The 12,108-nt window shown below is 43.0% G+C and overlaps 1 protein-coding gene across 6 annotated transcripts in view; it reads right to left on the bottom strand.

Moving 5' to 3' along the window:
• Nucleotides 1-759: 759 nt before the first annotated feature.
• Nucleotides 760-12,108, bottom strand: part of ANKRD12 (ankyrin repeat domain 12) — a 245,661-nt gene continuing 234,312 nt past the window's right edge. For all 6 annotated transcript variants that reach the window (XM_033934050.1, XM_033934047.1, XM_033934052.1 and 3 more), the window contains one exon: nucleotides 760-2,394. In XM_033934050.1, the coding sequence (XP_033789941.1) occupies nucleotides 2,209-2,394 (186 nt within the window). In that variant the 3' untranslated portion in view covers nucleotides 760-2,208. The remainder of the gene's footprint in view (nucleotides 2,395-12,108) is intronic.

Raw genomic sequence — 12,108 nt, 5'->3', positions numbered from 1 at the left:
TATTCTGTCTACATTGCTGAGCTTAAATCACAAAACATGTTTTTTTAACTTCAAGTTGCAGCATGATAATTCCCCTAAGGAAGCAATTGTGAAATGGGCCTCCCGTTGGGATAATTAAGTGCTTGTTTTTTTATACATTCTTATAGCCAGCCTGCAAAGTGAATGTTAATGCAATATATGTACACTGTATTGTGTCGCCAGAAGTTTTTTTTTGCCGATGAATGACATTTAGTCCCCAAGTAATGCATGAGACAAAATGAGCTATGCATTGGGATTTCTGAGGCTTTTTCTTCCTGTTTAACAAGGTTGTGTTTAGTCTCACCACTTATTGTTATTTAGATTATCTCTATTATGTATGTGGGGAGATCTCTACTTTTGATTACTATATATTGAAAAAACATCTATGCCATGCCCAGATCACACCCCCTTTCTATCTGCACACACTTGAGCTTGATATGTACATATTCTGGCTTTGTAAAATATACTGAGTTTACACTAAAGCTATAATAATTTGAAAGAAATATTAGATAATATGCAAGAAAAATTATTAAGTGACACTTTATGCATATACACTATCAAATATGAACAGGACTTATAAAATGAGGGTTAAAGTATCTAATGTGTAGAAAGGCATTGTATTTTTAACCAAATTAAGCAATCTAAATCTTATTTTCAAACTTTAGAACTGTTTATTTAGTAGGACGAAAGCACATTTACTTAAAAAAATATATTAATTTTACTGCTGAAAAAAGTCCTCTGTTAACATGGCCAATAAAATTTATTAAACATATTTACAAGTATTTACAAATCCTTTTATAGGAAAATATTAAAATAGATAATTTAAATTTTAGAATTTTCATTCAAAGGTATTTTGTTAAAAAGAAAAATAGGCTTTACAACAAGTTCAACATTTAAGATCAATTTTTTTTTTTTTGTTTAACAAAAATATCTCAAGCAATAATAAATCATAGGTACGTCATGTGCACAGACTACTATAAAATGTGGTTCTTGTAACTGGTTAAAATGGTTTAAGATTTACCAAGTAACAGGGTGGAGCTGAGTGAACCATGCAGCACAATTTTGTTGTAAACCTTTATAGTCATGGTAATGAAACAGACCAGTTAAAACACATGCCTTAATTAAAACAAACACCCCCAAAACAAAAAAACTTTGCTAAACAGAACACACACGCCACTCAAAAACTACAACTTTGGTCCATTAAAACAGACAAAAATGATTTTACAGTTAAAATATCAATTTCTTCTGTACAAGCTTTAAACAATAAATACAAAGATATGTACATTTGCACAATATGTATAAAATAAATTATTTTAAAAATGAACACAATATTGCATCTGCTCCAAAAAGAAAGCTGTACAATCCATTTACACATATGAGTTGAACATTTTTGTAAAATGTGTGTTCATCCATTGAGCTTTTTGGGGATTCTTTTCTATAGGGCCTCCACAATGAAAGTATAACTCTTACAGCCCTTGGTGAATAAATTTAAAGGGTGGCTTTACTAAAAGACGCTATCATGTAACATGTGTCAGTCCCATTTCATGCAATGGTACCTGTTTAATAATAAACGCACCTTAAAAGGTGTTTGTGTACACTAACACAGTAGCACACTTTGGTAAATCTAACACTTGCTTTTGTGACTGCCTTATTTCTTGCTAGCAGCTTCCTGCAACATTAGCTGCAGATCAGCACCTTTAACCGAATGCCTGAAGTATACTGACTTTACAGTAAAGCTGTAATAAATATAAATAATGATATTTAACATGAAGGGGCCCTCAGAGCTGGCATCCAACCCTGGATGGGCTAGGGCTAGATTTAATGAAGCACACTAGCACCATTAATATGCATTATTTACCACAGGTTTCTTTGTATGCAATGGGACTTAATGTTCATTAACAGCATTAGCATGTGCTAGCAGGTGTTAATGCAAAAGCACACTTTAATAAAACTAGCCTTCTGTGTCACTACATGTTTAAAATACATATAGAATTCAATTACCACCCTGCACAAGCCAAACTCCAGTTCCTCCTCCCCATTCTCATCTCCTGCCAATGAAAGGATGACCAGCATCAAGGAGAAGGCAGAGTATTCAATTCCACAGAATTAAGTGCTTTAGTAAGGAAAGTACCACATCTCATTACACTCAAAATCTCTTCACAAAGCCTAGAAAAGTGCAGATAGGAGTTGTCATATAGGTGTCAATTCAAAGTCATCGTTGACATCAACAAGGGGAACAGAAAACTCTTGAATTTCATAAATACTAATAGATTTATATGTGGCAGGTTCAAGTTCCTGTAGTTTAAGTTGCCATTCTAGTCTCTGAACAGCATTTAAAGCTGCTGCTTCATGCTGCTGCCGCATCAGAAGGCAGGTCTGAAAATAAAAAAAAAAGATATTTTATTTGACATTCCTAACAACAAAAGAAGTACTTACTGTTCTAGATAGGAAAAAAATTCTTAAATGTTTGAGAATAAACTAAAAACTATTATTATATTACATTACATTAGGGATGTCTATTTCGCCATTACCTTGCAGTTCATGGTGAATTACAAATGGATTGTCCGGAGATTAGAAGTATTTAGGGAGTAGTTTGTACATTTCTTTGAGTTGCTAAGGATTACATCTGAGTTGTCATGATATTGGAGGTACATATGTAGTAGTTGCAGGTGATGCTTGGGACATTTCTGATTGTGTTAGTTCGGTTTTATGTGTTTTTTTAATAGAAGGGTTTTTATTTCTTTTTTGAAGTTTTGTAGTCTGTGGTCGTGGTCAATAGGTTGTAGAGTTGTCGTACAGTTTTTTTCTTTTGACGTTTTTGGTTGGAGGGTGTGTGAATGGTGCGTGGGTTCTCCTATGTCTGGTTGAGGTGGATTGAACTAGTCGATTGTTCCAATAGGCTGGGCTGTCTCCGTTTATTGCTTTAAATAGTAGGCAGTAAAATTTGAACTGAATTCTCTCTTGTATTGGGAGCCAATGTGAGTCGTGGTATGCCTCTGTGATGTGGTCAAATTTCTTCAGTGAGTAGATTAGTCTTAGGGCTGTGTTTTGTATTGTTTGTAGTTGTTTTATCATGGTAGCTGTGCATGGGAGATATAGTATGTTGCAGTAGTCTACTAGAGCTAGGATTAGCGATTGTACCTATGTATACACATACACACCCACACCCATAATATATACAGGGTGAGGCAAAAAAGTAACCCCCTAGAGCAGGGGTGTCAAACTCAATTGCATAAGGGGCCAAAATCTAAAACATAGGCTAAGTCGCGGGCTGAATTTTTTTATTAAGATACTTAGGGGTCTTTTTATTAAGGTACGCTAAATGCACATCTTAATAAAAGGACCCTTAGTTTTAGTAGAAGTATAGGGTTACAACCTCTCCAACCCCACGCCAGCTCTGTGATGTAAACAAAATAAATTAAAAAAAAAACTTTTCCTCTCTCTTTTAGGTCCTAGTTCATGCTTGCTGTCTAACACCAGCTCTAGCAGGATAAACATTTCAAATCTGACATATTGTAATCACAAAAGAGAAAATAAAATTATTTTTTCTACCTTTTGTTGCCTGGTCATTATTCAAATCATGTTGGTCCCAGGCTTATGTACTTACATGCCCTTTTTTATTGAGATCTATAAAAGCACTATTTAAATTACTATTGAATGATTGAGAACTTTCCTTAAGTTTTACTAATTCAAGTGTAATACTTGTATGATTTTGGTAAAATGCAAATAAAGATAAAAACAATGCTGTTTATGAAGATATAGAGTTAGCAATAGAAGGGCATGTGGAAAGTTAAATGCTTCACTGTTGAGTCTGTTTTCCCTCTTCTGCAGCAATGAGAACATACTGAATTTGATTGAACATAAGCAAATGTAAATTGGCACTAAATAAGTCATAATTGGCGTTAGATTACATTTGGCAGCGAGTAGTTTTATTTCCTTACCTGTATTTCATGCCTGTTCTGTGGGCTGTACATTCTTCCAGGTAGATTTGCACCACATCATCTGTAGGTTCACGTTGCCTACAGAGGATTGCTGGGCAGCTGTAGTGATCCTAGCAGGCCACCATAGCCTCAGCTGCATGTTCCCTCTGGTGCGGTCCCACTGATGTACGGGACCGTGCCAGAGGGAACGTGCAGCTGAGGCAATGGCAGCCTGCTTGGATCGCTAAAGCTGACCAGAGATCATCTGCAGGCCGCACAAACCTACAGATGAGCGGCGCTTGTACTGGCGGGCCAACTTTAGTGGAAATTTGAAATTGTCCGGCGGTCCAAATTTCAACACACTGCAGGCCAAGTCTGCCCTAGAGTTTCTTTGCTGTTTTCTCAGCAACCACTTGCAATTTCATTGTGAAATTTTATAGCTTTGTCTGTTGTTACTAACTACATTTATTCATATGTGTCAAGTCGATGAGATTATCTTTAAACACGGCAAAGTTAAAAACTTAGGGCTAGATTCACTAAACCTACCAATCCTGTAATGACAATCACAAAACCAGTTTTACTGGTTTTGCGATCGTTCCCAGACCCAATTCACTAAACTGCTGCCCGATCAATCTCCTACTCGATCCGATCCACCCATGCAAATGAGTAAAACCCTATGCAAAATAACCAAACGATTGATTCACTAACAATTGCTTGGCTATTTTGGCTTTTTTTGTTTGAAATAATTTTTATTAGGCAGAAAACATGAACAGACAGTGCAAAAACCAGTACTAACAGTCGAGGGTAATGAAGATACTAAACTGAGCAAGGAGAAATACAGAGGCCACAGCCAAACACTCCCGATGCCAAAGTAAAAAAAAGCCCCGGCAAAATAGCAAACAGAAGACTATGAAACAACTGTTCAAGTTTTCCATTTACCCCCAAACGTCACAAACACCCACACACACATCCACGCAAATCCCCAGCCATCCAGCCCCCCCCTCCCGCCCGAGTGATTGGACGAAAGTAGGGAAATCGTTACAAGGATTGCACCCCCGCCGGGGTTGCCTCCCACAGTGTCCGGTAGAGCTGGTGGGAAGCAGATACCCCCTCTCCCACAAGCAAAGTTCCCAATGAGCCACTTCAGAAGGGATCGTTTCCACCCCACCACCTCCGGGGCGGATTTGTTCATCTAGAGCAGTAGCACCCCCCGTTTGGCTACCAGGAGGGCTACATAAATAAAGCACCGATGTTTAGCCCCCAAGCCCTGTTCCAACACTTCCCCCTCATACCCCATGATGAGGGGGGGTAAGACCACTGGAGAGGGACCCCCACAATCTGAACCAGGTAATCCAAGACCCCATTTCAATAGGTACCCAACTGCGGGCATTCAATGAGCATATGCACTAAGGTCCCCTTCATACACTTGCACTTGACACATTCATCAGACTCCCACAGGCCCACCCGTGCTCCCCTACTTCTACTGAAATAAGTATGATGCAACAGCTTAAACTGTAGTTCCTGCAGTTGAGCGTTCCTGGCAGCAAAACGCAAATCAAGCTAATTCCTCTTGCAGTGGTCCTCAAAATAGTGGCGCAATTGGAGATAGGCAAAAAATGGCATACATGGTAAGGACCAGCGGCAGTGGAGATCTGCATAGGAGGGGAATGCGGAGGCATCTGAGTCAGCCGGTCGGAGATGCCCCAAACAAAGACCTATACCGAAACGCTTAGCCAACCTACGAGCCCCTCCCCCCAGGAGGAAACTCAGGATTACCACAAAGGAACCGAAAAGCCCAACTGTCCTGCCCCCGACCCACTCTTTGTCTCCACCAGAGCAGAGCCCACCGCAAAGGATCCAACCACACTGAGGCAGAGCCCACTCGAGGTTGCTGCCACCGAGGGAGCTCCTGACACTCCAAGGCTCAATAGGAAGCAATCCATGAGTCCAAGAGGCCCGCAGGGGCGAAACGGTAGTTGGATGTATAGAGCTCATGGACCCAGCGCATCAGGACAGCCACATTGTAAAGCCAAAGGTCTGGCAGTGCCAACCCCGCTGCCCCCCCCCCAGGCCCGAGCAAGCTGGCAAAACCTGATGGGAGCCCTGCGATTATGCCAATAACAGATTTACACGCCCGTTTATTCGCTCCCTTGAGCCATATAGGGATCATCTGCAGAGGGTAAAGAAGCTTAGGTAGTAGAACCATTTTGACCAGTGCAACCCTGCCTGATAGAGACAGAGGGAGCTCCCCCATCAGAGACAAGATTCACAGAGCTGTTTGATCTTATCCAAAATATTGCGTTGGTACACATAAGCCCAATCTGCACTGAGAAAGATCCCTAGATATTTGAGTTCTCCCGCTGCCCATTGGAAGGGGAAAACAGGCAAGAGGCGTGAAGCACAGGGGGACGTCACTGGCAAGGCCTCAGACTTACTAAAATTAATACACAGGTCTGAGAAGGTCCCATAAAGGGCAATAAGATTAGTCAGGAGAGGAATGGACACCCGAGCAATACTGACAAAGAGCAGCATGTCATCTGCAAACATAGTTATCTTACAGTATTGCAGCCCAACCCGAATGCCTGTATCTTACTGGCTAAAGGTGCCAACGAAAGGATAAACAAAAGGGGGAATAAAGGGCAACCCTGTCTCATCCCCTGCAATAGTGGAAAGGAGGTCGTACGCTGCTTGTTAATGAGCAACTGAGTAGTTGGAGCAGTATAAAGGCTAACAATCCAGTCATGGAACGAACCGGTGATACCATACTGGCATACGATCCAAAAGAGATAAGGCCAGGTAACCTTGTCGAAGGCCTTCTCCACATCCAAACTGACTAGTAAGTCGTCGCCCTCACGACGCGCCACCAGGGCCTTCAGAATATTAGAAGAGGGCCTGGACCACGGAGAGGCGCTACAAGGACTACAGGGACCTGACGGACTACACCTGACCAAGAAAGGAAAGAAAGTATTTGGACATCGATTAGCCCGCCTACTTCGGAAGGCTTTAAACTAGGTAAGTTGGGGGAGGGCACATACACACATTCCAGAACAACAAGGATCCACCCTGGGGAAGCAAGTAGCACCCACACTTCTGAGCCTAGGGTAAGTACCCATAGTATACACAAAAAAATAGGAACCACACAAAAAGGGACAGACATCTCTTCACAGGTTTGGAGAGCTATGTATGTTAACGCACACAGCTTGGGCAACAAAATCCTGGAACTAGAAACAGAGATAAGGAATGCTGACCTTGACGTAGTAGCGATATCCGAGACCTGGTTCACAGACTCACATGGGTGGGATATGGTTATACCAGGCTACAATCTACTTCGTCGGGACAGAGAGGGCAAGTTAGGAGGGGGGGTAGCACTATACACTAAGGATAATATAAAAACTACCAGAATCAAAGAGGTTAGATACACAGGGGAATCACTTTGGGTAAACCTGGCCAGAGGGAATGAAAAATGCCTTTACCTCGGTGTGGTATACAGACCCCCAAGACAACAGGAAGAAAAAGACAAGGAATTGATTGAAGACATAGAGAACATCACTTTGCGTGGTGACACAGTACTGTTAGGGGACTTCAATATGCCAGATGCAGATTGGAACACACTCTCCGCGATTACGAGTGGTAGCAGAAGAATATTAACCTCCATTAAGGGTGCACAACTCAAACAAATGGTATTAGAGCCCACAAGGGAACAGACAATACTGGACCTGGTACTCACCAATGGAGACAGTGTCTCAGAGGTATCAGTAGGAGACACGTTGGCCTCCAGTGACCACAACATGGTATGGCTCAACCTCAGGAAAGGCTTCTCTAAATCAAACACAGCAACGAGGGTCCTCAACTTTAGGGGTGCAGACTTTGACCACATGAGAGACTTTGTCCATCAAGAGCTGCAAAACCATGCAGAAACTGACAATCCGGAAACTATGTGGTCAAATCTGAAATCCATCCTGAACGAAGCAACTAACCGCTACATTAATACAGTAAGCAAACGCCGGAGAAACAAAAGACCACAATGGTTCAACAAGGAAATTTCGGACCTCATCAAAAAGAAACAAGAAGCATTTATCACCTACAAACATCTTGGGAAGAGGGAGGCAAGGGAAGACTATCTGGTCAGATCGAAAGCTGTCAAAAAAGCAGTCAGGGAGGCCAAACTACGAACAGAAGAAGATCTAGCACGAAACATTAAAAAAGGGGATAAATCCTTCTTCAGGTACATTAGCAACAGGAAGAGAAACAAGGATGGGATAGAGCGCCTTAGGCAGTCAGATGGAAACTACGCGGAATCTGATTCTACCAAGGCAGAACTACTAAATGAATACTTCTGCTCAGTATTCACCTGTGAAGCACCGGGAGCTGGTCCGCAACTACAGATAAGAGACAGTCAAAAAGACCTATTCAAAGATTTTGAGTTTACACCCAGTGGCGTCTACTACGAACTTTCAAGACTCAAAGTAGACAAAGCCATGGGACCAGACAATCTACACCCCAGGGTGCTCAGAGAGCTGTGTGAAGTTTTAGCTGAACCACTATCCGTGCTCTTCAATCTTTCCATGCGCACGGGAAGAGTACCCCTGGACTGGAAAACAGCTAACGTAATTCCACTCCACAAAAAGGGCTGCAGAAAAGAAACAGAAAATTACAGACCGGTGAGTCTCACATCCATAGTGTGCAAACTCATGGAAACACTGATCAAACAGGAACTCGACCAAATACTAGAAGAAGAAAATCTACGTGATCCACACCAACACGGATTTACCAGGGGAAGGTCCTGCCAATCTAATCTGATTGACTTCTTTGACTGGGTGACTAGTCATCTGGATGCCGGGGAGTCCCTGGACGTGATTTATTTGGACTTCAGCAAAGCTTTTGACAGCGTCCCACACCGCAGGCTGTTAAACAAACTAAAATCTATGGGATTAGGAGATACACTCACTACATGGGTTAGGGATTGGCTAAGCGGTAGGCTTCAAAGGGTGATGGTAAACGGTACCCCCTCCAAAACATCAGCAGTGACAAGTGGAGTACCACAGGGCTCCGTCTTAGGGCCGATTCTATTCAATTTATTCATAGGAGATATTACCCAAGGGCTTAGAGGAAAAGTATCACTGTTTGTCGATGACGCCAAACTATGCAACATAGTAGGTAAAAGCAGTGTGCCTGACATTATGACGCTGGACCTACGGCAGCTGGAACAGTGGTCGTCAACTTGGCAGCTAAGCTTCAATGCTAAAAAATGTAAAGTGATGCACCTAGGTAAAAAAAATCCACACAGAACTTACACACTAAATGGTGAAACCTTGTCCAGGACCAAGGCAGAACGTGATTTAGGAGTGATCATTAGTGATGATATGAAGGCTGCCAATCAGGTGGAGATGGCTTCGTCCAAGGCAAGACAAATGATGGGCTGCATCCGTAGGGGTTTTGTCAGCAGAAAACCTGAAGTCATAATGCCGTTGTACAGATCCATGGTGAGACCTCATCTGGAGTATTGTGTTCAATTCTGGAGACCGCACTACCGGAAAGATGTGTTGAGAATGGAGTCGGTTCAGCGAATGGCTACCAGGATGGTCTTGGGGCTCAGGGAACTCACGTACGAAGAAAGGCTAAAAAAACTGCGGATGTACTCGCTGGAAGAACGGAGAGAGAGGGGAGACATGATTGAGACCTTTAAGTATATTACGGGACGTATAGAGGTCAAAGATGCTATCTTCTGTCTTACAGGGCCCTCGGTTACAAGAGGGCACTCGCTGAAAGTCAGGGGAGGGAAATTTTACGGTGATACCAGGAAGTACTTCTTCACCGAAAGGGTAATCGATCATTGGAACGAGCTACCTCAGCAGGTGATTGAAGCCAACAACGTGTCAGATTTTAAGAGAAGATGGGATATTCACGTGGGATCTCTAGGGGAATAAACGTTAGGGAGTGGGTCATTGGTGTGGGCAGACTTGATGGGCTAAGGCCCTTTTCTGCCGTCAATTTTCTATGTTTCTATGTTTCTAATTGCCCAGAGACAAAGCCCACCTGGTTGGGATGAATAAGATGAGGGACCACCTGGGCCATTCGTCCCGCTAAGATGGCCCTAAGGAGCTTCATATCCTGGTTAAGCAGAGATATAGGCCTGCAAGAGCCCACAGGTTTGGGGTCCTTCCCTGGCTTGGGGAGTACCACCATATGAGTATGGTTCTGTTCAGGGAGAAGCCGTCCAGTGGCCTGCATGTCTGCATAAATGGCACTCAGGGCCGGCCCGATGGGAGATGATACGATTTTGTAAAATTCCAATCCCATTCCCTCTGGCCCCGCCGCCTTGGCAAATTTCAGTTTGCCGATAGCAGCATGGATCTCCCCACAAGTGATAGGAGTATTTAACAAACTCCGGTGAGCCTCAGAAATCTGGGGGAGAGCCAGATCCCGAAAGAACGAATCCCACGCATCGGTATCATAAGGTCCCGAGCTATACAAGTCAATATAAAAACGGATGAATTGGGCCTGGATAGCCTGATCCTCAGAGTGTAAGAGGGTGGAACTCTCTCGAATGCGAGAAATGCGTGTGGCTTTCCGGAAGGGTCAAACAAGATTGGCTAGCAACTTACTCGCCTTGTTGCCCCATTATAGAGTTTTTTGGGATAGTCCTAATGAATATGCATGAGAGAGATTTGCATATAATGGAGGTGACAACATGCAAATCTGCTCCATGCATATTCATTAGGGCTATCCCAAAAACCCGACTGGCCTGGTGGTCCTCCAGGACAGGGTTGGGAACCACTGTTGTAAACATCAATATGAGTTAACGCCCTATCCGTCAGGATAGTATCCATGCTTTTACACAAAGTAAGATACAATTGACGGGCCTCCGGGGTGTTCTGTTGTATGTGACAGGATCTACTCTCCTGCAGTTGCTTAGCCAGCGAAACCAATTCAGCATCCCTTGTTTCTGCTTTTGCACTGTGTATGCTATAATGCAACCCCTAAGGTAAGCTTTCGCAGCCTCCCAAAACATAGTGTCAGAGACTTTACCCCCCACATTGGACTGAAAGTAGTGGGTCCATTCCTCAATAAGATAAATATGGAAAGCTTTATCTAAATACAGAGTGGGGTGAAATATCCAAAGTTGGTCAGGGGAAGACCCCCGCCACTTCAGCGTTAAAGAGACCGCAATGTGGTCACTGAAAGAGACATCCAGGATGTGCGTGCGCAGCACCCAACCAATGGATCTAGATGGGACCAAAATATAGTCCCCAGGACAGGATTGAGAACCCCTGGTTTAAACGCCTCTTGCTGACTTACAAGTGCATTCACTCTGAAGCCCCCCGATATCTCACCTCACTTATCTCCCCCTGTGCTTCTCCCCCCCCATGATATCCGATCACTGGACAAGCCTCTCTTATTTGTACCCTTCTCTTCCACTGCCAATTCCAGACTCCGTCCCTTCTTTTTTGCGGCACCGTATGCATGGAACAGGCTGCCTGAATCAATACATCATGCTCCATCCCTGGCAGTATTCAAATCCAAGCTAAAGGCCCACTTTTATGAAATTGCTTTCAACTCTTAACTCCCACTCACTGCTGTCAGATACCTATACCCTCTGTATCATTTCCTCTACCATAATTTCCCAACCCTGTAATGTCCTGTCTAAATTAGACTGTAAGCTCTTCTGAGCAGGGACTGTCTATTGTATGTTAAAATGTACAGCGCTGCATATGCCTTTTCAGTGCTATAGAAATAATAACTAGTAGTAATAGTAGTAGTAGAAGTAGACTTCACAGCAGAAAAGAGAAAACTGGGAAGACAGTACTCCAATTGCAGAAGATGTCTCTCTAGGAGAAGTCTTCTGAGGAGAACCAGAATGAGAAATGTCCACATGGGAATCAAATCAAAGAGTAGAGTCACTAAAGATTGATGAAGAATGCCACTTGTAATGGTGTCAGCCTGATGACAAAGGCAAAACTTCTGCAGGGTTCTTGTGCTTCTCAGGACATGGAGAAGAAACATGCTTCGAAGAACTGGAACTGCATCAGGAGGAATGATGCTGTGATGCATAACTGGAAAGTCAAGATAACTGGTATCAGGGACCATAAAGGTGCATCAATGGTACCGGATAGCCACATCATATTCAGGGAGGCCTGGTACCGAAGCAGTCAGTGTCAGGAAAAAAGCT

Source organism: Geotrypetes seraphini, chromosome 2, assembly GCF_902459505.1.
Source record: "Geotrypetes seraphini chromosome 2, aGeoSer1.1, whole genome shotgun sequence".
Classification (NCBI taxonomy): domain Eukaryota; kingdom Metazoa; phylum Chordata; class Amphibia; order Gymnophiona; family Dermophiidae; genus Geotrypetes; species Geotrypetes seraphini.
The sequence above is the reverse complement of the archived record's forward strand: the minus strand, read 5'-3'. Positions and strand labels throughout refer to the sequence as shown.